This window comes from Telopea speciosissima, chromosome 4, assembly GCF_018873765.1.
Source record: "Telopea speciosissima isolate NSW1024214 ecotype Mountain lineage chromosome 4, Tspe_v1, whole genome shotgun sequence".
Taxonomy (NCBI): domain Eukaryota; kingdom Viridiplantae; phylum Streptophyta; class Magnoliopsida; order Proteales; family Proteaceae; genus Telopea; species Telopea speciosissima.
The window spans coordinates 54,265,357-54,287,433 of record NC_057919.1 but is presented as its reverse complement, the minus strand read 5'-3'; the positions used below and the strand labels follow the sequence as shown (position 1 = coordinate 54,287,433).

Sequence of the window (22,077 nt, the reverse complement as noted above, 5' to 3'; positions counted from 1 at the left end):
CCAAACACTTCCTAAAATAGAACTCAAACAAAATACAGATTGGATCAAAACCGAATAATAAACCAAATAAAAACTGAACCGAAACCAAACCCCCGATTTAATTATGGTTTGAAAAATTGCCTCTTTTTCTGTTTCAATTCGGTTTTGATTTCCATGTAGTATATCTTGAATTGAATCAAAACCGAACAGAAGAACCAAAACCTAACCAATCCAAAGTTCCAAACCCTTTGGTTTGGGATTGAAATTCTTTTGTGCCGTAGGGCTCACACATACAACTAGGATTTGGCCCTGTATAGGATCCATCAGATTGGTATCTTTTATTAGACTCGCAGTCATTGGTTGTACTACTACTAGGAAATGACGAGATGTCATCGAACGGTTCAAATCCAAGGAAAACAGTGATTGCCGTCCTTTTCGTTTGCACTCAGTTGCTTGGGTGAGGGTTAGGGTTAGGGCTTTTATATCGAAGGGGTAATCCCAGAAAGGTTAGAGAGCGAGTGCGTTCGTTCGTTCCTGACAGTTCTTGTCCATCGTCTCTCCGCCGCTCAGCAAAGATGGGTATGTAACCTTAACTCTTCTTCGTATTCGATCTCTCTCTAAACCTGCCAAAAACTCTAATATTTCAATTTACTGTCTCTGCAACTCGCTCTGTTCTTCTCATGGCTTCGCATCGTTGTCTCAGGTATCTCTCGGGACTCCATGCACAAAAGGCGTTCCACTGGTGGAAAGAAGAAGGCATGGAGGAAGAAGAGAAAGTAAGTTTTCTTGTTACTTATTTTTTGTCATTTGTTTCTATCCTTTTATATGGGTTATGGAGAATAAACACTTGTAATATAACACATTAAAATGGCGCTTTTAGCTCGATCGAAATTTGGATCTGGCTTGCGTAATTTACCAATTATTCGGTCGAATTTTTTTTCTTGTTTGTTGTCCCTCTGATCTGCTAGTTTGATATTAATTTAACTGAAGATCGGATTGTCTTGGTTTACCTTTTTCCCTATTTGAGAAGGCCTTTTTATGTGATTGCTGATTAGTTTTGGGATCATTTGGTTGTTTATTGGTTTGATTCCGATAAAGCTTCGAACTTTGAATTTTCTTTTTCGTTTTTGGATTCATACGTATCTAAGATCAACAGAAGTATAGGATTAGAGTGCATTAAGATATGGTTAGCTCCATCTTTTGTGTTGTTTTTCTGTTTGGAAAATCTGCGTGTAAACCTTACATTGTTTTAAACTGAGTGCTTACTCTGGCAGATTGATAGCAGAACAATCTATATGTGTATGTGGTCTTCACACGTCTGGCACAGGAACTGATTTTGTGCATACTTCAAATCCCCCTATATAATTTCCAATGTTACTCGTGGATGACTGTATAGTCTAGATGACTGAATTTCTTAAACTTTCAGCTTAGTGCTCAAGCCTGGCTGGCAAATCGTAGGCAACAGTAAGAAAATGGCCTGTAATTGCGTGAACAATTAAAGCTTGGGTTATATATGTGAAGTTAACATTGGGGAAACAGTTATTGATTTGGGTTGCACAAATGTCTTATCTCATGTTTTTCCAGTTAATGTGGATCAATATGTCGTACTTGACGCATTTGACTGATCAGATTTAGGAAGCCGTTACTTTTTAGATCAGAAACAAAATTGTCCCCATTTGTTCTTTGAGCTCAAACACTATAAGAGAAAGGCATCTTGCCTTTTCTTGGGATCTTTCTCTTATTTCTTCCCTCTAGATTTTGATGTATCATCTTTGATTTTTGTTTCTCCCTCCTATTGTTTTGATGTATCTTCCCTTTTGTTGGTTTTTTCTTCATGCTGGTCTTTTGTTTATCATCCTTTTAAAGGTTGTTTTGTTTCGTTTGTTTGGGTCTTGTCACTTTGCTTATCTTCCCTTTAATGGTTGTTTTGTTTCGTTTGTTTGGGTCTTATCCCTTTGCGAGCCACCTTGGCTGTATCGTTGTTTTTAGATCTTTTGTGTAATATGCTTCTCCATTCACCTACCAAGAAAGTCTAGCATACAGGTGGGGGTTCAATGGATGGCTTGAGATCAATAATATCATTTCATTCAAAATATCTTATTGCTTATTGTGCTATTTTTCTCTTTTTTTCTTTTGTTTGTAAAGGTATGAACTCGGTCGCCAGCCAGCCAACACTAAACTGTCGAGCAACAAGACTGTTCGGAGAATCCGTGTTAGAGGAGGCAATGTAAAATGGAGGGCCCTCAGGTTGGATACAGGAAATTTCTCATGGGGAAGTGAGGCTGTCACCCGTAAGACACGTCTCCTTGATGTGGTCTACAATGCCTCAAACAATGAACTTGTCCGGACGCAGACCCTAGTAAAGAGTGCAATTGTTCAGGTTGATGCTGCTCCATTTAAGCAATGGTACCTTCAGCACTATGGTGTTGATATTGGCAGGAAGAAGAAGGTGGCGGCTGCCAAGAAGGAATCAACTGAGGTACATTGCGTCGTATTTTTAAAATGTTGGTAACAGGCTTCATTTTATGTTGTATTATTGATGGAGAAAATTATTGCTTAGAATAGGGGTGTACTAATTTTGAATTCCATTTTTTTGCTTCTTTTTAAAATATCTTTTTTTATTGTCACATGTAGATGACATTTTCAGTAATGAGAATTTTGGACATTGGGTTACTGTCTTGCTTATAAGACATATATGTATATAGTGTAACTAGTGGGATCATGAGGTTGCTATTCAATAATTTTATTAACAAATCTAGTCATTTTGAAGGTAATGAGACAATTGATATTGAAAGCAAATAAGTGAAAAATACTAGGTCTAGTAGAATGTTTGGAAAATATAAACGTACTGAGATGCTCTTTCATGTTTCAATTTGCATGAGTTATTTTTCATGTAGGTTTGGTTGACTTAAGTCTTGCTGCTGTATTACTTGCTTTAGTGAATTCTAGTTTTGGAATTATGCATCATGTATGTTACAGGCAGCATATGCCTGTACGATGATATGCATGCGGACATAGTTATGTCGCCTAGGCTATCCAAAGCGTTGGATGGGGTCTAGACACAAGGTGACACCAACTAGGAGCCTAGGCGCCCTCCAATGCGATGCCTCGAGTGGCTGTCTTTGAGAGTATAATCTGCCATCATGTCATTCACTGCAATAAATTTGTTGTTCTACTATTCCACATTAAATATCATTTACTTTAATTTATGTAATTTTTCCCTCTTGCTACTTGTTGCAGGAAGGAGAAGCTCCTGCAGAGGAAACAAAGAAGAGCAAACATGTCCAGAGGAAGCTGGAGAAGCGTCTTCAGGATCGTAAACTTGACACCCATATTGAAGAGCAATTTGGCAGTGGGAGGTTGTTGGCTTGTATCTCTTCTCGCCCTGGCCAATGTGGCAGATGTGATGGGTGAGTAGAAATGTATTTAGTATTTTTCTTTTTTGCTATTGCTCGTCCATTCTGGTCTGGTTGGGTTTTATTGTTGTTAACTGTGCCTTGTAACTCCATTCAACAGGTACATATTGGAAGGGAAGGAGTTGGAGTTCTATATGAAGAAGATCCAGAGGAAGAAAGGCAAGGGTAGTGCTGGTGCTGCTTAAGCAAATCCTTGTTGCAGGTGTTTCAATTTTCCCTTCTTTTGGCATTAGGTTTTCTTGTTATGTTGTTCGTGCTTAGGAGGATGATGTGGTTGCTGATCACAGACTTTTGAAAAATTTTGATATGCATTTTAAGTGGTTAGAGATGAGAAAATTTCAGTAGTGTTGCCAAGAACTGGATTTTCATGTTCAGTGAAATGTACTGACAAATTCAACCGGGCTTCTTTTAGATTTGGTCTATTAATTTGTTCAGCACTATGTGCTCACCCGACTCGCAAAAGTCTTAAGCACTAGAGGGGAATGACAAACTTATAAATAACTAGATTTTCCATGGTTTAAATTGATAAGTAAAAGGACAGAGGAAACAAATTTATATCGTAGGGCTAAACTTATTCGATGGAGATCTAATCTTTCTGAGATTATAGGGGAGACTCTTCAACTTAATAATGTATCAAATGCAATAAGGAGTTCCTGAATCAGCAAGTGAAAGGAGATAATCGAACCTCTGAAATCAGATCTGGAGGTAAGGTAACAAGAAGCTGTAGTTGCTGGTTTGCAACTCACCACAGAGAAGTCTTTGTAAGGTATACAAGTGAACTTTAAAAGAGCCCTCCATATAGTGGAGGGGTTACAGGGCTCTGGCGTTTGCTCTCTCAGCCACACAGTACCACTAACAGAGAACAGAAGGGAAACAACAAAAGATCATTGGCAAAGGGGAAGGAGAGAAGCAACACAATATGACTGAGGACGAAAGAATTAGAAGAGGAGGGACAAGCAAAGAGGGAAGGGTAGGGGTGGGGGGGGGGGAGAGAGAGCGAGCAGCTTGCACTACTCACAAGTTAAGCCCGTGAAATAATTCTCAATTTTCAGTCAATGTTTCATTTTCAAAACAGAGGACGGGTCTTGGTATAATAGTAAATAGCTTCATTGCGACCTATTGATCGTGGGTTTTGAGTTTGGCAACAGTCTCTCTGCCAAACGAGGGTTAAGGTTGCATACATTATAAATTTATGACCCTCCCCAGACTCCACAATGGTGGGAGCCTCATACCCCAGGTAACCCTTTTGTATTCCATCTTGTATTCCATCTTCAAAACTGTATTTTGTGGGCAACAACCATGTATATAAAGAAGATAATACAAGGTGCCTAATCCTTATCCAAAACTAAAATACAACTTTACTCTAGAGCTGAAACAAATTCTAAGTCAAAATCTACCACTACCTAGCCTATTAAAAGTAAAATAGAAGATCTTCTAAAAAACAAAAAACAGTAAAATAGAAGATTACTAAATAGATCCAAATAATAAATGTATTTAAGGAAGATAATAAAAGGCTCTTAATCCTTATCCAAAAAAATACAACTTTACTCTAGAACTGAAACGAACTTTAAATCAAACTCTACCATTGCCTAGCCTATTAAAAGTAAGAGAGAAAGAACGCAACCTAGTCATGTGCTAGTCATGGCGATCATGCCTAGACACATAATTGCCTTGGGGCATCTAGAAATGATCACCTTGCCCCCATGTAAAGGCGGAAATTTCAGGTGACCCAAGTTACAACCCGTGAAATAATTCTCAATTTTCAGTCAATATTCCATTTTCAAAACAGAGGACGGGTCTTGGTATAACAGTAAAGAGCTTCATTGCGACCTATTGATCGTGGGTTTGAGTTTGGCAACAGTCCCTCTGCTAAACGAGGGTTAAGGTTGCATAAATTATAAATTTATGACCCTCCCTAGACTCCACAATGGTGGGAGCCTCATACCCCAGGTAACCCTTTTGTATTCCATCTTCAAAACTGTCTTTTGTGGGCAACAACCATGTATATAAAGAAGATAATACAAGGCTCCTAATCCTTATCCAAAACTAAAATACAACTTTACTCTAGAGCTGAAACAAATTCTAAGTCAAAATCTACCACTACCTAGCCTATTAACAGTAAAATAGAAGATTTTCTAAAAAACAAAAAACAGTAAAATAAAAGATTACTAAATAGATTCAAATAATAAATGTATTTAAAGAAGATAATAAAAGGCTCCTAATCCTTATCCAAAAAAATACAACTTTACTCTAGAACTGAAACGAACTTTAAATCAAACTCTACCGTTACCTAGTCTATTAAAAGTAAGAGAGAAAGAACGCAACCTAGTCATGTGCTAGTCATGGCGATCATGCCTAGACACATAATTGCCTTGGGGCATCTAGAAATGATCGCCTTGCCCCCATGTAAAGGCGGAAATTTCAGGTGACCCAAGTTACAACCCGTGAAATAATTCTCAATTTTCAGTCAATATTCCATTTTCAAAACAGAGGACGGGTCTTGGTATAACAGTAAAGAGCTTCATTGTGACCTATTGATCGCGGGTTTGAGTTTGGCAACAGTCTCTCTGCTAAACGAGGGTTAAGGTTGCATACATTATAAATTTATGACCCTCCCCAGACTCCACAATGGTGGGAGCCTCATACCCCAGTTAACCCTTTTGTATTCCATCTTCAAAACTGTCTTTTGTGGGCAACAACCATGTATATAAAGAAGATAATACAAGGCTCCTAATCCTTATCCAAAACTAAAATACAACTTTACTCTAGAGCTGAAACAAATTCTAAGTCAAAATCTACCACTACCTAGCCTATTAACAGTAAAATAGAAGATTTTCTTAAAAACAAAAAACAGTAAAATAGAAGATTACTAAATAGATCCAAATAATAAGTGTATTTAAAGAAGATAATAAAAGGCTCCTAATCCTTATCCAAAAAAAATACAACTTTACTCTAGAACTGAAACGAACTTTAAATCAAACTCTACCATTACCTAGCCAATTAAAAGTAAGAGAGAAAGAGCGCAACCTAGTCATGTGCTAGTCATGGCGATCATGCCTAGACACATAATTGCCTTGGGGCATCTAGAAATGATCGCCTTGCCCCCATGTAAAGGCGGAAATTTCAGGTGACCCAAGTTACAACCCGTGAAATAATTCTCAATTTTCAGTCAATATTCCATTTTCAAAACAGAGGACGGGTCTTGGTATAACAGTAAATAACTTCATTGCGACCTATTGATCGCGGGTTTGAGTTTGGCAACAGTCTCTCTGCTAAACGAGGGTTAAGGTTGCATACATTATAAATTTATGACCCTCCCCAGACTCCACAATGGTGGGAGCCTCATACCCCAGGTAACCCTTTTGTATTCCATCTTCTAAACTGTCTTTTGTGGGCAACAACCATGTATATAAAGAAGATAATACAAGGCTCCTAATCCTTATCCAAAACTAAAATACAACTTTACTCTAGAGCTGAAACAAATTCTAAGTCAAAATCTACCACTACCTAGCCTATTAAAAGTAAAATAGAAGATTTTCTAAAAAACAAAAAACAGTAAAATAGAAGATTACTAAATAGATCCAAATAATAAATGTATTTAAAGAAGATAATAAAAGGCTCCTAATCCTTATCCAAAAAAATACAACTTTACTCTAGAACTGAAACGAACTTTAAATCAAACTCTACCATTACCTAGCCTATTAAAAGTAAGAGAGAAAGAACGCAACCTAGTCATGTGCTAGTCATGGCGATCATGCCTAGACACATAATTTCCTTGGGGCATCTACAAATGATCGCCTTGCCCCCATGTAAAGGCGGAAATTTCAGGTGACCCAATGTCACCCCCCTATCCCGATGTAAGATATTTTGCCATATAGGGGTATGACTGGGACAATCACACATCATCCCAACACCTACCAGGATCACAGATGCAATGTCCCGACCCACAGTCCACCCTGTCATCACATTATGACGACAGAAAGGAACGTATTGAAAGGAATAAATTGTTCCAATCACAGAGTTAGCGGAAGCGAAATCAAATTGAAATATGTGAAATTGTAGAGCATCGGTTCTCTAATGATAACACATAGTACAATATCACTGTTCGTAACCATTCAATTTTTCCTAATAAGTAAACATACAGTTTATACATGGTTGTGAAATGAATACAGAAATTAAATAATAATAAACAATTGCCCCAAGGGCTCGAATGCTTGGGTGTACATCTACATCCAAGTCACAGTCATCAGTTCCACTTGATCCGCATCCAACGGTGCTCGTCAAGAGGCTATCTGCATATAAACTAAAAAGAGGTTGTACAACGGGGTTAGCTACACTAGCTAGTGAGGGAGCAAAGGGGAATGCGCACACATCACACAATCAATATCAAACAGAATGATGCATGCTAATGTTAGATTCATTTTCTACCTAGCACACAATTCTATCGGTCAAGTATATGCTACTATGATAACTCGGGAAACACTGAGGGTCACTTATCCTATCGTCTCAGTGAGACCTCAATTATCACGAAGGGACCTGCGCCCGGTAGAAGCCATCATGACCATCCAGTGGTAAACCCCGATAGCCATCACTACCCCTGCCTTGGCCTCTCCCACCTCCACAGACTGCAGATGCTCAGACTATCCAACACATAAACCCCTGTTGGCAAGGGTCGTAGCATAAGGGAACAAGCATCCTAGCCGCAGATATACTATATGCAGGGCCTATCATCCCGAGAGATATTTCGGGTGCATCAACGTCCCATTCCATCTAGTATCCGGGTACCAGCACGGCACGACACGACACATATAGATCAGGATGACATACAACAGTTTTCATAATTAAATAAATTAGGGTTCCGGTACTGGCACACATGGCACCGTAGCCTGATACAGTGGTGAGCATGCTATTACATTCATAACAAATCATATTTGAATAATAATGCAATGTGCACAATGCTTATAAATATACTATAGCATGCTTAATATTAGCAATTATATATTATTCAAACCCAACAAAATCACCCAGAACCCACTCACCAAGCATAGGTGTCACCGGGAGTGATTGGCATGAATCTCCCCGGGCATCGGGTGTCATCCGACGTGGTTCACATGAATCTCACCGGTGCACCAACCTAACATATATATAAAAAAAAGGCATTAAAACAAGTATAGAAGGGTCCTATGCTAGGTCCTCAAGGTTAAAACCAAGTTTCAACCAAGACAGCACGAGTGGACTCACGGGCAGTCTTAGCAGTGGTGAATCCATCCCTGACTCCGTTTAGGCCAAAAGGTTAAGTCAGAGCAAGCGGACCCACGAGCGGAACTTCTTACTTGAGTCCGGTGGTTGATCCGTTCGACACTTGGGACAACCATAAAAGGGAACGGATCCATGGGTGGATGTGCTTCTTGGGTCTGCCCCTGTATTCGTTCGATTTCCTGAGACAGACCCAAGAGCAACAGGTCCCGGGCGGAGGCAAACAGGGTGAATCCGTGCCTTCGTCCGCTCAGACCAACACACAGGGTTTATACTGGGCGGACTGACGGACGGTACCACGATAGATGGATTCGATTGTTCGTCCGCCGGTAGTCTCTTCCGAGATTTCAAGGAGTTTCAGCTCCAACATGGAGCTTGGAGCTCCATAGCATCTCAGAGACAGGGGAGGGGTGTCTAAGCATTCCTAGGGTCACTAGAACCTAGGCTTAAGCTCATGGATCCAAGATCCACAAGATTGGGGTCTATATTTGGACCAAAGAGATGGGTTTGAAAGTCTAAAACCCAAATTCTCCAACAATGGCTGCAATTGCAGCACCAAGGGGTTAAACCTTACCTAGGTCATCTCCATTAGAGCTCCAACTAGGGACCGAGCTCTACCTTGAGTCCCAAATGGAACTCTAGGTCACCCAAGCTCAAGGAGTCTACCAAAATACAAAAAGGGAAATGGAGAGAGAGAGGTATTAAGCTTGGAGTCTTACCTTGGTGAGGAGCTCCAATGGAGGAGTGGAGTCCAAGGCTAGGTGAGCCTTCATGCTCTCCTCCCTTCCTTTCCATCTCTTCTCCTTCACCTTCTTCTTCCTTCTTGGTCCAGTCAACAAGAGGAGGAGATGTGGGGCAGCCAACCATTTTGGCATAGCTCCCATCTTCTTCCCTTCCCCTCTCATTCCTCTTCCACTCCTACTTCCCTCTTTCTTGCTCCTTCTTCTCCTTCTCTTGTCTCTTCTCCTCCACAGTTTTGGGGAGGGGGAGAGATAAGAGAATAAAAGGGTTTCTTTTTTTTTGTTTTAAAGGGGTAGAAGGGACCTTAGGATGTGTTTGGTTAGGGGTCTTTAGGATGTAGTTGGGTCTTTAGGCTTTAAAATGGGCTTTGGGGTAGGCATTAGGCCATGTTTGGTTCAGGCTATAGACCATTAGGTCCATCTAATAGGTTAGGGTCTGTTTGGGTTGGGTCGAAGCCTCACTTAGGCTTATTGGTCTTAGGTCTTGTTTGGTTTAGGCTAGGGTGTATAAAACCCATTAATTACCTAAGTTAGGCTTTGTGGGCCCACTTCATGGTCCAAACAACCAATCCATGGTATGGGTAGGGGTTCATATGGTCCAAGGGATCAATTAGGGTACCTAGGACACGGGGGTGTGGGTCCCACAGGAAAATAAACCAAAAAAACTAATGATAGCACTGGCGGATTATCGATCGGACTCACCAGAAGTGGATCCGATCGTGACTCCGGTGCTGCTGTCATGGCCCAAACTTCAAGGAAAATGGCGGGGCTTTGGCCCACATTTCCAAGTCTTCGAGGGGGTCCTTTCTATGATATTTCTAGTTCAAGGTCATCAGTGTTGACCATAGCCATAAGGCATTACCCACTGGGTAAGGTCTAGATTGCCCCGAGGTACAAGGGGATATTTGGGGTGCGGGTGTAACACCCAAGGAGGTTATGTGTCTAGGCGTGGTGACCACGCCTAGTACACAACCAGGTAGCGTTCTATTCCCTTAAAATTATAATAGATTGCAACATAGATTCAAATAATAAATTTGAGGGATAAAGAACGCCACCCGATCGTGCAGTGCACATTATCCCTACGCCCGACATAGGGGCGCGTGAATTGACTACCACACTCTTGGTCATTTTCATCTTTTCAAGGGGTACGACGATCATTTTGCATGCCCCTATGTTTGGGTGCAGGGATGGCGTGCGCTATGCGACCAGGTGGTGTTATAATATCCAATTGGACTACAACTGAATTTGGACCTAGTTCATCTTCATCTAGGCTCCCAAAGGATTTTGGCGATCCTAGAAAGTGCTCCCAAATCATATTGACTTAGCCATTGCATAAATAGCGGAATTATAGGTACTCAATGTTTGATAAAGTATATTTGAGATACTTGAGGTTTTAAAAGTGAGGTTTGGGGTTCCTTGTGAGCTTAGTTCTATCCTAAATGTTTTAAAAGTGACGTTTAGGGTTCCTTGAGAGTTTAGTCCTATCCTAAACTAATATATTTCAAAGTTTGACACTCTCAACGTTTGGAGTTCATTGTGAGCTTCATCCTACCCTAAAATGAATATATTTCCAAGTTTGCCCCTCTCAACCCCACTCCCATACTTGACCCCATCTTCACCTCCACTTCCGTTTCCAACTCCGTCACCACTTTGGACTGAACCGGGGAGAAGTTAGAATCATCCTACCAAGTACTCAAATTATAGTTGATTAAAAAGAGAAGCTGCGAAGTCCCTGGCCACACTTCAGTGCTTGTCGTAGGATTCCAATTCGACACCAACTTTGGGTAATTACAGTATTTTGGACTCTTAAGTAAAAAATTTCTAGCTTATGCATTGGCCTTATTTCACTGTCTACCAAAAGACTTATCTAAACCCTTCCAATGACCCTTACAAATCTAATTGAGGCAACTAATGCAGTTTCAATCCACCACATCCTTAGTCTTGGTTGCTTAATAGACTCTACCTCCATTTTCTTAGCTTATCTAACATGTCCCCTTAAGATCAAGGAGATCTCTAAGAGTTTGGATGAGGAACACAACCTTAGACGTGGGTAACCTCCTATGACCCTTAGACATTTTGGGCATCTTAAAAAATAGATCATAGGCCTTACGAAAAATTACACTGCCACCCCCTGAGGTTTGTATTAAATACAGAGCGACCCCCTATGTTTCTAAATTATACAGCTACACCCCTGCATTTTGGTTAGTTATTACAGTAAGCCCCACTCCGTTATATCATTCCCGTTAAGTGGTAAGGTGTTGATAATTCATGACATAAAATGACTAATAAACCCCTATTAGGGCTGTGAGCTTACCACCCCCTTCCTATCCTCTCATTACTCCATCTCCGTCGCTCACATTCTGCAGTTTTGATTCTCCATCTCCATCAGTTTCTCACCCATTCCCTCTTTCTTTCTCTTGTTCACATCCTTTGCTATTGAAGCATAGTGTCTCTTGCAATTTTTTATTCAACATTCTGCAGAATAGAGATATATAAATGAATACTTGCAACTCCATCGCTGACCTGCAACTCCTCGCAGAACAGAGGAGTCCCTCACCAGTTCTCTCCCCTTCCCATCCTCTCATTACTCTATCTCCGTCGCTCACATTCTGCAGTTTTGATTCTCTACCTCCATTAGTTTCTCGCCCATTCCCTGTTTCTTTCTCTCGATCACACCCTTTGCTATAGAAGCATAGCTGTATTAGGAGAAGCATAGTGTCTGTTGTTGAGACTTAGGAGAAAAGCATAGTGTCCGTTGCAATTTTTATATTAAAATTCATTCTCCTCTTTGATGAATCTGACCAAAAACCTTACCCTTCAAATGACCGATATCCTTGGGCGAAGTCTTCGGGGTTTTCAGATGGGAAATCTCAACTGGAATTAGCTAGAAGACAAGCGATTGTTTACTCATCAAATGCTTCGAAAGTTAAAAGCGTCATGGAGTTGGAGAAGAACTAAATCTCATCTGGTAATTTGTAGCAATCGATACTGCTCTTACGACTTCATTCCCTTTCCCTGCCTGTCATAAAAAAACTTTACCCCATGAATCATGATAAGATGAGTTACTCAGATTAAGATTTTGGTTAGTAGAAGAGAAGAGGTGAGGTCTGGTGGGGGTGTTCTCATGTAGTGGAAGGAAAATGGAAGAAATAGAAAAAGAGAAGGAGAGGGTTCGGTAGTGATGATTGTTAGGAGTTAAAGTGGGAAAGCAAAATCAGAGAGATGGTGAGTGAGGTTCTTGTTAGTGGAAGGAAAGAGAAGAATATAAGAAGGGGATGGATTAAAGGGTTCAATTAGTGGAAGGAAAGAGATGAAGTGGGTCGGTCCAGAGGCAAAAGGAAAATAAGAGGTTTCAGTTTGGACTGTGAAATAGAGGATGGGATTGGATGATTTCAGTTATGAAATGGAGATGGTGAATGACCGATTAACTTTCAGAGGGTGGATGGAGAAGTGAGATTGGAACAAGATTTGGTTGGGATTTCAATTAGGTTCAGGTAATTGAATTTCACGGTCGTAGTTTGACCTGAAGACCAGGGCATCTAGACAGGTGAACGTAGAGGGAATAGCAGATTGGGTTTGCAGATTTTTAGAGCTAATAGCGAATGAATGAGAGCGGGGGGAAAAAACATCCGAGAGAGAATAGAGGGAGAAGAGATGAGGGAGAGATGACACAGATGTATAAACGAATACCTGTGCGGTGGAGTAGTAGGTCAGCGATGGAGGCAACTTCAACTTTGGGGAAGAAGACAACGGTAAAAAGGGTTTGTCTTGCAATAGGTTTTGGTTTATAATCTTAGAAGAGGGCAAAGTTGGTATTTAAAATGTATTATTTAACATCGTCCACTCAGGGGGTGTGGCTGTATAATTTAGAAACATAGGGGGTCATTCTGTATTTAATACAAACCTTAGGGGGTGGTAGTGTAATTTTCCCTAGTCCTTATTAAGAGTTCGTAAGAGAGAAAACAAGAGTCTCTCTTGTTCTACAAATGAGGAATCTGCATCCACTCATCCTAAACCCTAAAACTCCATTGATTTCTTTTCAAGAAACCCAAAACCCTAACCTTAAAACCTGTTGTTCATTCAATTTACAAACCTAACTCCATCAAAACATCTTTGGACCTACACTATTAGACTTCCCTATCTTGACTTGACATAACCCTAAAACCAAACCCTAACTCAAATTTCACCAAAAACCCTATTTTTGACCTAGCCAGTTCACCTGTTCATAACAAATTCTAGTTGATTGGCTCCTAGTTGGTTCTCTACCAATCTATGACTAAATTAAGTTGTACCAGGGCCATGGATGAACATGGTAGATCATTACCAGCAGCACCCGATCCTATGGCTGCAATGGTTGAGATGTTTAAAAAATTCTTTGTTGAATAGAGGGCTATATCTGAAGAAATAAGGGTTGAACAGAGGACTATCAATGAAACGTTGCAACAAATTGAGCAACGACAGTTTACTCCTGTTAGAGATAACAATCTGCCCATGGAAGAAGACAGATATCAGGGACAATCCTAAGTTCATCGCCCTAATAAAAGGAACAGAGAATAGAGAGACTACAAGGAACAACCTAGACCTCTAGAGGCATTCAAGTTGAGGGACTATGATGGTAGAACAGATCCGCATGTATTTTGTGATTGGTGAACTGCTTTAAGTGATTATTTTGATTGGTATGATTTATCTAAGCCTAGGAAGATGAGGTTAGCTCATACTAATCTAGTGGGTTAAGCCCGTGACTGGTAGAGAACTATTGAGAGAAATCTACAGTATGAAGGCAAAACACCTATTAATTGGGCAGAGATGAAGGAAGATCTGAGTAAAAAATATTTACCACGGGCATTTAGAGCTCGACGACAAGCTCAAATAAGGAATAAACGGAATAGACCAAGAAATATTTGAATTATGATTCATACCTACTATTCAGACCTCGCGACCGAAGTCCAAAAAAGTTTCAATTTTCAAAGAGTTATAAGTTTCGTCTGTACTCGATTTTCAAACCGAACCGAGCTGAATTGAAACCGATATCACAAATTGAACCAAACCCGAGTCCAACCCGAACCGAAACCGAGATGAATCTGAAAAGTCCTTATTGGTTCAGTTTCGGTTTCCCTGAAACTCACACCGAAACTAAAAAAAAACCAAACCGAATTGTCTGATTGACACCCCTAGTGCACACCATGACATAAACTATGAAGAGAGGTGTCTGCCAATACAAGGATTCCGACAAATATAGTAGAAGATTTTGATTAAGGGGAAGAGTTCTTTGTGGGAGAGTGTGACTCTTGTGCACGCCTGAGCCAATGGGAGCACATGGAAGCATTTATTGGCAGGCATTCTCGCCTTTCATGGGGGCGGAAAGATCATTTTGCTACTCTTTGTGTATGAGCGCAGGAGCCATGCTCCCTCATAGAAATAATTTCCCCCTTTTTAACTCTGAAATTTGACACAGGTCAAATATAAATCATAGATAGCCAAATGTTATTACATGCACCCCCTGGTGTTTGAAACAATAATAGACCATCCCACGTAGTTTCAACTTTTACGTCTAATCCCTTGATGGTTGACGGTGTTAATGAGTTGTTAGTTTTAAAAGGTAAAAGACAGTTTTACTCTTTTCATTTACCCTTATTAAATAAAAAGAAGTTACGTTGAAAATTGTTTTAGGAATCAGTAATTTCACTCATGCTAACCTTCTATCCGACGCCAAGCACGACCATACAACTTTAAGGCTTCCAGGAACTTCTTATGTTCCTCCTCTATCCATCTTTCTCATTGTTTTGTGATTGTGTAAGGCTTTCTCACCAAATAGCAGAACAAAGGACAATATGCATCCAAAAAAGAGTAAAACAAAAAGAAGTTTCAGTTGGGTTATTCTTTCAATGTAAGCTGGGCTTCAAATTTACAGATAGAATGAAACCTTGGGTGCATATTCATCTCCAGAGGGATACATATCCGTCAGAAAGAGAGGGTTTGAAGGACTTTGGGGTTCCCAGTTCAGAAAGAAAGAAAGAAATCAAGAAAGAGTGAAAGTGGGAGCTTGGTTGCCATTGTTGCTGGTACTCCACTCCTTCCCAGTAACAAACCAAAAGCAAAAAATGAGAATTTTCAAGAGAAAAACACAAAACTGAAAACAAAACATAAAAACCCACCCAAGTTTTCCGTTGGAAATCGCCGATCTGTGTGAAGGGATATATGGAACAGAAGGTGGAAGATCTTACACAGGGAAGATGTTGGACGGAGAAGATGGAGTGACGTACAACATGAATGGGGTGGGAAGGTGGTTTAGTGGGTTTGGAGCCCTATCGTTTGCAGAATCTGGTTTCGAGGTCAGTGAAGAGAACAGAGTCTAAGAAACCAGAGCAATTGAAGATGAAGACAATCCTCTCATTTGCCTAATTTTTAGGGGCCTTATGGTCCTTTTCCATATGTTATGTCATTTTTTGGTTTGGGTTTGAGTTTTGTGACATAAGGGTAACATGGTAAAAATACAGTAATGAAAGGTAATATGGCCATTTTCAAATATTTAACTGCAACTAATTGTTTAAACTTAACGATAAGGGTTTATTTGTAAGTCTCCCAATGATCTAGGGGATACACGTAAAAAGTGAAAGTATGGGGGTGTTATGTTATTGTTTCAAACACTAGGGGTGCATGTAATTGGTTCTTATTATTTTGAAGGGGTGAATGTTCACGTACGTGAACGTAGGTGAACGACTCATAGCCATTCAGATGGAATATTCCTACAAAATTGATTCCATTTGAACAACTGTGAATTATTCACGTACGTTCACGTACGTGAACATTCCCTACACTCATTTTGAGGGGAATGACACAGCTAGTGACTTACAAACCGAGGCGTGTCAAAAGCTGGTCTGAAAACTTTTCAGTGGCATTTTAGGTCCATTCTATAACTTGGGACTTATATCATAGCCAAATGTCAAGTGGTTTTTATTTTTTGTCATTTATAATCTTTGCGCTTGGGGCAATGACGCAAGCTAGTGAAGTGTAAACCGAGGCGCGTCAATTGGTGTTTGAACTTAGGACTTGCATCAAACATGTAAGAGATAAGCCAATTGGTCTAGCCGTGAAGGAATTCTATGTGCATGTGAGAGAGAAAGGCTTGACCAAACATAGTTGGAGTTCAATTAAATTTTTTTTTTATTTTTTATGGGAGAGCGTTCTCTGTGTGGAGAGTGCAGGGAGTGAGAATGCGTACTGATATCTCAGGGATGGAATTTTCACCTTTCATTAGGATGGGTCTTCCATTTCGCTACTGCCCTTTTTGTCATCATCAACTACATTCGATAAGCCATTTGTTTCTGGAAAGTACTTTGATGCAACATCTATGGCAACAAGCAGGAGTGCTCACTCACTCAATATAGGAATCAGCCAATCTCATTAGCAATCATCAACCTCATCAACAACTAGAATAATTCCAATAGGGACAATATTCTTATGATAGCGCTATGTTGTAGCGTTATTTGGAATATTTGGACAAGCTAATGGGATCTAACTTTTAGACAGAGGAGCTTCAACCCCAGAGAGATCACTCTAAGAGCAATTTCAGGAGCTAGGGATCAAGGTACTCACTTCCAATTCACAAGGCAAAGGATGATAAGGCTGGTCAAATGGAGTCCTCCACCTCATCCTTTTTCAAATTCAATGTGGATGGGGCAAGCCCCGGCAATTCGGGTAATGCAGGCATTGGGGGAGTGTGTCGCAACTACAACTCTACATTTATCTGCTGTACTAGATGGAATCTTACTCTTGTAGCAGAGGCCTTGGTAGTGCGGTGAGCTCTCCTTACAGCCCTCACTTTCAACTTCAAGAAGCTGATTATCAAAAGCGACAATCAATCTCCTCGTGATACAAATCCTTTGCAGAAATTCCCAAGTCTCCCTTTGGAGGTTTGCTCCAATCATTACTGACTGTTTCCAGTTAATTCCTCTCTTTGAAGAAATCCACTTCAAGCATACTCTTAGGGAAGCCAACTCAGTAGCTAATTGCCTTGTCTCATTGGGAGCAGATGAACAACAAAACTTAATTTTGCTTGATTCTCCCCCTAAATGTAAAGTATAAGTCTGCTGACCTTTCGGGAACTTTGTTTGTGCGTCAATAAATTTTATTTCTATCAAAAAAAAAATAAAAAAAAAATCTTCCATTTCGCTGACCATGACCGGCGCCGCCCTAGAGAACATTTTCCCATAATCACATTTTCTTGGAAGATGCTTTGACCAAACATAACTTGTCCAAGAAGTGTGCCGTGTACGCCAATTCGTTTGCTTTCTTTCTTGGAACGATCGAAGAATGCAACAAGCAGTACTAATATTTGTTTTCTGTAACGGGCACCACTATATTTATCATTGCTTTTTATACTTTAAAAGTGTATAAATAAGAAGACTGCAAACTCATCCACCTATAAGTTTTAAGCTACTCAGTAACACTCCGAGGGAGAGAGAGAGAGAGAGAGAGAGAGAGAGAGAGAGAGAGAGAAAAAAGGGGTGATCATCAATGTCAGAGGAGGAAAAGCCAATCGTAATTGTCGGGGGAGGAATCTGCGGCCTCGCCACTGCCCTTGCTCTTCACAGGTACATACCCTTTTGTGTTTTGTGAGTGTGTGCTTGCGCTTGCACTCGCGTGTGTGTGTGTGCTGGTGCAATTGACTTCAGAATTAAAAGTAAATAATTCTGGATCGTGATCCTCTGCTTCCGTTGTCTGTGTGGTTGGCTTGCAGCCTCACATAGGCTGGGGCAAAATAATCGCTCTATCCCACTCGGGTAGGGTGTTCGAGTAGTGGGTAGGATAGTCATTTCACCTTCCCTGTGTGAGGCTGTACGCCAGTCACACGGGCAGGCGGCAGCAGAGGTTCCAAATTGAAATAATCCTTGGTTGTAGTAGGGTAGTATTGGACTTTGATTTGTTGGGAGAATAAAGAATGCCACCCAGTTGCGTCAAACACGCCACCCTGTGCCCTAACACAAGGGTGCGTAGTTGCCAAGAAAAAAAAAAACACAGGGATATGTGAAATGATCACTATACCCTTAGTCATTTTTGGGGTTTTAAGGGGTGCGACTGTTATTTTGCACGCCCCTTTACCAAGGCAAGATGCAGGGCAATGTGTACTCCCCGACCGAGTGACGTTCTCTTTCCCTAACTTTATATATTAGATTCAACTTAATTTTATGAATGAAATGAATGAATAGCTGAAGTACGGAATATTGATTATTTATTACTAATGATGTATGATTAGGAAGGGGATTAGGAGTAAAGTGTTAGAGAAGGCGGAGACTCTGAGGACAGAAGGAGGAGGAATTGGCCTCCACCCAAATGCATGGCGTGCCTTGGATCAGCTTGGAGTTGGCCATCACCTCAGGCTCAAAGCTATTCCCCTACTTATGTAAGTCCTTTTATACCATCTCTCTCTCTTTCACTTTTTCAAATTCAGTCCATCTATGCGTCATTTGGCACAGTGAAGTTACACTTCATGACCCCCTATGAGCACCATCGAACTCTTACTTTTTTTTTTATTTTATTATAAATTTATAAATTTGCAATCACAACCTTTTTCAATTGTACACAACATTCACAAAAATATTAGATTAAAATTACCAAACCCAATAATCATGTTTTTATCATTCCCCTCGGGGGGGGGGGGGGATAAGAGCTTGTGTGGGGACGTGGGGTATCCAATATCAAAGGTAGAAATTTTTCGTTTTAAGTTTGGGCACATGCGTCGATATTGAAATACTCTCTCCTATTCTGACAATGTGAGATCCTTGTGAATCCCATATGGATGATACCATTTTTTACACCCTCATTAGTGTAGTGTGCAATTCCTTTTATGTTGGTATCGTGAGATACCCTATCCCATTAATTATATAATGCATTTGCAGGGTTCGAGATATTATCCTCTCCAACGGTACACAACGAGAGGAATCATTCAGGTAAGTTCCTTAAATTTCCAACTTATGTTGATTCAGTAAATGTCGACTTCAGATTTGGTTCTTGACAAACACATACTAAACTTTTTTTTTCTTCTTCTTCTTTTAAAGGAATACAGAATTTCGATGCCTCAAAAGGAGTGATCTTATCGAAACCATGGCTGAGAATTTGCCATCTGGAACGATACGTTTCGGATGCCAAATAGTTAAAATGGAATCTGATCCTATTAATTCTTCCCATACCATTCTTCATTTGCAAGATGGAACTATCATCAAGGCTAAGGTAAAATTCCATCAGTCTCATTTCTTTGGTTGCTTGTAAGTATGTATGTATGTATGTATGTATGTATGGATAGATATTAATGATGGACGATGATGATTAACATTTATTATTTACATAGGTTGTAATAGGTTGTGATGGTGTAAATTCAGTGGTGGGAGATAGGTTAGAGTTGAAACCTACAAAGCGTTTTAATCTATGTGGGGTGGGTGGTCTCACAAATTACCCAAACGGACATGGATTCAGCAATGAGTTCCTTCGAATAAGGGGAAACCATATGCTGGTGGGAAGATTACCAATCGATGACAAGCTGGTTTATTGGTTTGTGGCTCGACCACGGACTCCTCAAGGTAACACAAACTATTATTAGTATATGTCGAAGTCAATAACTATGCCTAGTGAAGTATAACATTTCAATATTTGCCATATGCCAGTACATGAGTTAGTCCATGTGATGGATTATTGGTTCTGGTTGCTGGCACAAGGGCCACGCGACCAGGTAGCATTCTCTTGCCTTAATATTTTTTACTTAATTACTACCCCATTCCAACTCCCTGTCCCACCCCCATCTCCCCTACCCAACATCCACCCATTGCCCCTGTCCTAACCCTCCGGCCCTTCATCTCCCTCCCTCCTTCCCCACAGCACCAACCCCACCTCCGATAGTGCCTGCTCTCGCCCCCAACCTCCACTGCCTGCCCCGCCCTTGCTCTCACCCCAACCCCAAAATCCCAATAAACACACAACACAAAGGGACACCTTTATTTTGTCTTTAGACTAGGGAAACTTTTGCCTTACATCTGTGATATGATGATGAATTTCTAAACAGATACAATGATTTCGAAAGAACCGAAGCTCTTCAGAGATTCAACTATGGAATTAATCAAGGACTATCCAGAAGGATTTCCAGAATTAATAAAGAAGTGTGACCTTGACTCACTAAAATTTAATAGCTTGAGGCACCGGGCACCATGGGACATACTACTAGAGAGCTTTAGGAAAGGAACCGTCACAGTGGCCGGAGATGCAATGCATGTGATGGGTCCATTCATCGGACAAGGTGGTGCTGCAGCACTAGAGGATGCAATTGTGCTTGGGAGATGCTTTGAACAAGAGATGGCCGTGAAACCAATGGTAGCTGCTGGCTTGGACTCGGAGAGAAGTAGCAAGAACAATTGGGATAAGAAGAAACAAGAAGAAGAAGAAAAGGTAATGTCGAAGAAGTTTGAGAAAGCAATTGATCGATACGTTAAAGAGCGAAAGATGAGGATTCTGAGGTTGGCTACACAGACTTATCTCATTGGTACACTATTGCAAACCACATCACCAGTTACTAAGTTCTTAAGTTCCATTCTTCTTTTCATCTTCTTTGTCACTGTTGCTAACCACACCCTTTATGATTGTGGTCGGCTTTAAGATCATCAATAGCTAACTTAGAAGCTTCTGGTCTTTTTTTTTTTGGTATTGGGTCCTGTTTTTTGGTAATATGTTTTTGTAGTAGTTCCAATAATGAATAATGTGGTATCGTCGTATCTTAAAAATATAGTCATTATTGTTATTCTTAGGCAAAATTGTAGCACAACTAGCTCCTTGAATTATGATTTTGGGGAGGGTTTTTGGTCTTGGAGTACGGTTTTTGTGCTAGTGCGGGGACCAATGGAAGCACACATGAAAGCATCAACAAGGGTGCGATTTCTATTTTTCATGGTGGTAGGATGGTCATTTTGTGGGAGACTAAGTCTGGGCATGGGAGCTACACTCCCGGACAAAGTCTTTTTTCCTTTTTTTTTTAGGGAATGATACGGGCTTAATTGGTCATGTGTCAAATTTAGTGGTCGAATTTGACCACAAGGACCACTTTGTTACTTTGGGATTTTTGCTTTTCATGGTGGTAGGATGGTGATTTTGCGGGAGATTGAGTCTGGGCGTAGGAGCTACACTCCCAGGCAAAGTCCTTCCCCACCCCCCCTTTTTAGGGAATGTAACGAGCTAAATTGGTCATGTGTCAAATTTAGTGCTCGAATTTGACCACAAGGACCACTTTATCACTTTGTTTAGAATTTTCTCCTTGTCTTTTCAATCATTGGATTGAATCAAACCCCTTTTGATATTAATCTTCTTGACGCTTCATTTTGCCACGTGAGAAGTGATTTGACTTCTTTAGAGAGTGGTTTATTTTTTTTTCCTTTTAATTTTGGGATGACTAGCTTGAAAAATAAGGAATATATGAAAGAGCATGTGTATATTTTCCTTTATATGGAGTGTCTAAATGACATCTCTTTAGATGTATTTAGAACTTGGCACCTTCTCCTAAATGCCCCTTGTTCTATTCCCAAAATTCATTTAAGATAGAGGTATAAAAGAGTTTTCAAAAATAAGTTGAAATAACCCAAAAGGTGTCATCATCATGCATATTTTTCAAGTACACATGTGAAATGACACCATTACCCTCATTGGAA

At 40.3% G+C, this 22,077-nt stretch overlaps 2 protein-coding genes across 3 annotated transcripts; both read left to right on the top strand.

Moving 5' to 3' along the window:
* Positions 1-493: 493 nt before the first annotated feature.
* On the top strand, positions 494-3,764 carry LOC122657714 (40S ribosomal protein S8). 2 transcript variants are annotated; one of them, XR_006332343.1, is made up of 6 exons: positions 494-558; positions 683-755; positions 2,125-2,458; positions 3,220-3,389; positions 3,496-3,644; positions 3,741-3,764. XR_006332343.1 is itself a non-coding variant. In XM_043852509.1 (5 exons), the coding sequence occupies exons 1-5, from the start codon at positions 555-557 to the stop codon at positions 3,578-3,580; spliced, it is 666 nt and encodes a 221-aa protein (XP_043708444.1). In that variant the 5' UTR covers positions 494-554; the 3' UTR covers positions 3,581-3,686. The 2 variants fall into 2 exon arrangements, 1 of the variants encoding a protein (XP_043708444.1); XM_043852509.1 differs by lacking the exon at positions 3,741-3,764 and having other exon boundaries at positions 3,496-3,686.
* A 14,093-nt stretch (positions 3,765-17,857) lies between these two features.
* LOC122660118 (monooxygenase 1-like) lies at positions 17,858-21,069 on the top strand. The gene is made up of 6 exons (XM_043855301.1): positions 17,858-17,985; positions 18,648-18,794; positions 19,291-19,341; positions 19,450-19,621; positions 19,740-19,968; positions 20,448-21,069. The coding sequence occupies exons 1-6, from the start codon at positions 17,909-17,911 to the stop codon at positions 21,032-21,034; spliced, it is 1,263 nt and encodes a 420-aa protein (XP_043711236.1). The 5' UTR covers positions 17,858-17,908; the 3' UTR covers positions 21,035-21,069.
* The last annotated feature ends 1,008 nt before the right edge of the window (positions 21,070-22,077 follow it).

Coding starts and splice junctions, on each gene's coding strand:
- LOC122657714 (XM_043852509.1), top strand. Junction 756..2,124: donor GCATGGAGGAAGAAGAGAAA/GTAAGTTTTCTT, acceptor TTGTTTGTAAAG/GTATGAACTCGGTCGCCAGC. Junction 3,390..3,495: donor CAATGTGGCAGATGTGATGG/GTGAGTAGAAAT, acceptor TCCATTCAACAG/GTACATATTGGAAGGGAAGG.
- LOC122660118 (XM_043855301.1), top strand. CDS start 17,909: ATGTCAGAGGAGGAAAAGCCAATCGTAATTGTCGGGGGAGGAATCTGC. Junction 17,986..18,647: donor ACTGCCCTTGCTCTTCACAG/GTACATACCCTT, acceptor ATGTATGATTAG/GAAGGGGATTAGGAGTAAAG. Junction 18,795..19,290: donor AAAGCTATTCCCCTACTTAT/GTAAGTCCTTTT, acceptor ATGCATTTGCAG/GGTTCGAGATATTATCCTCT.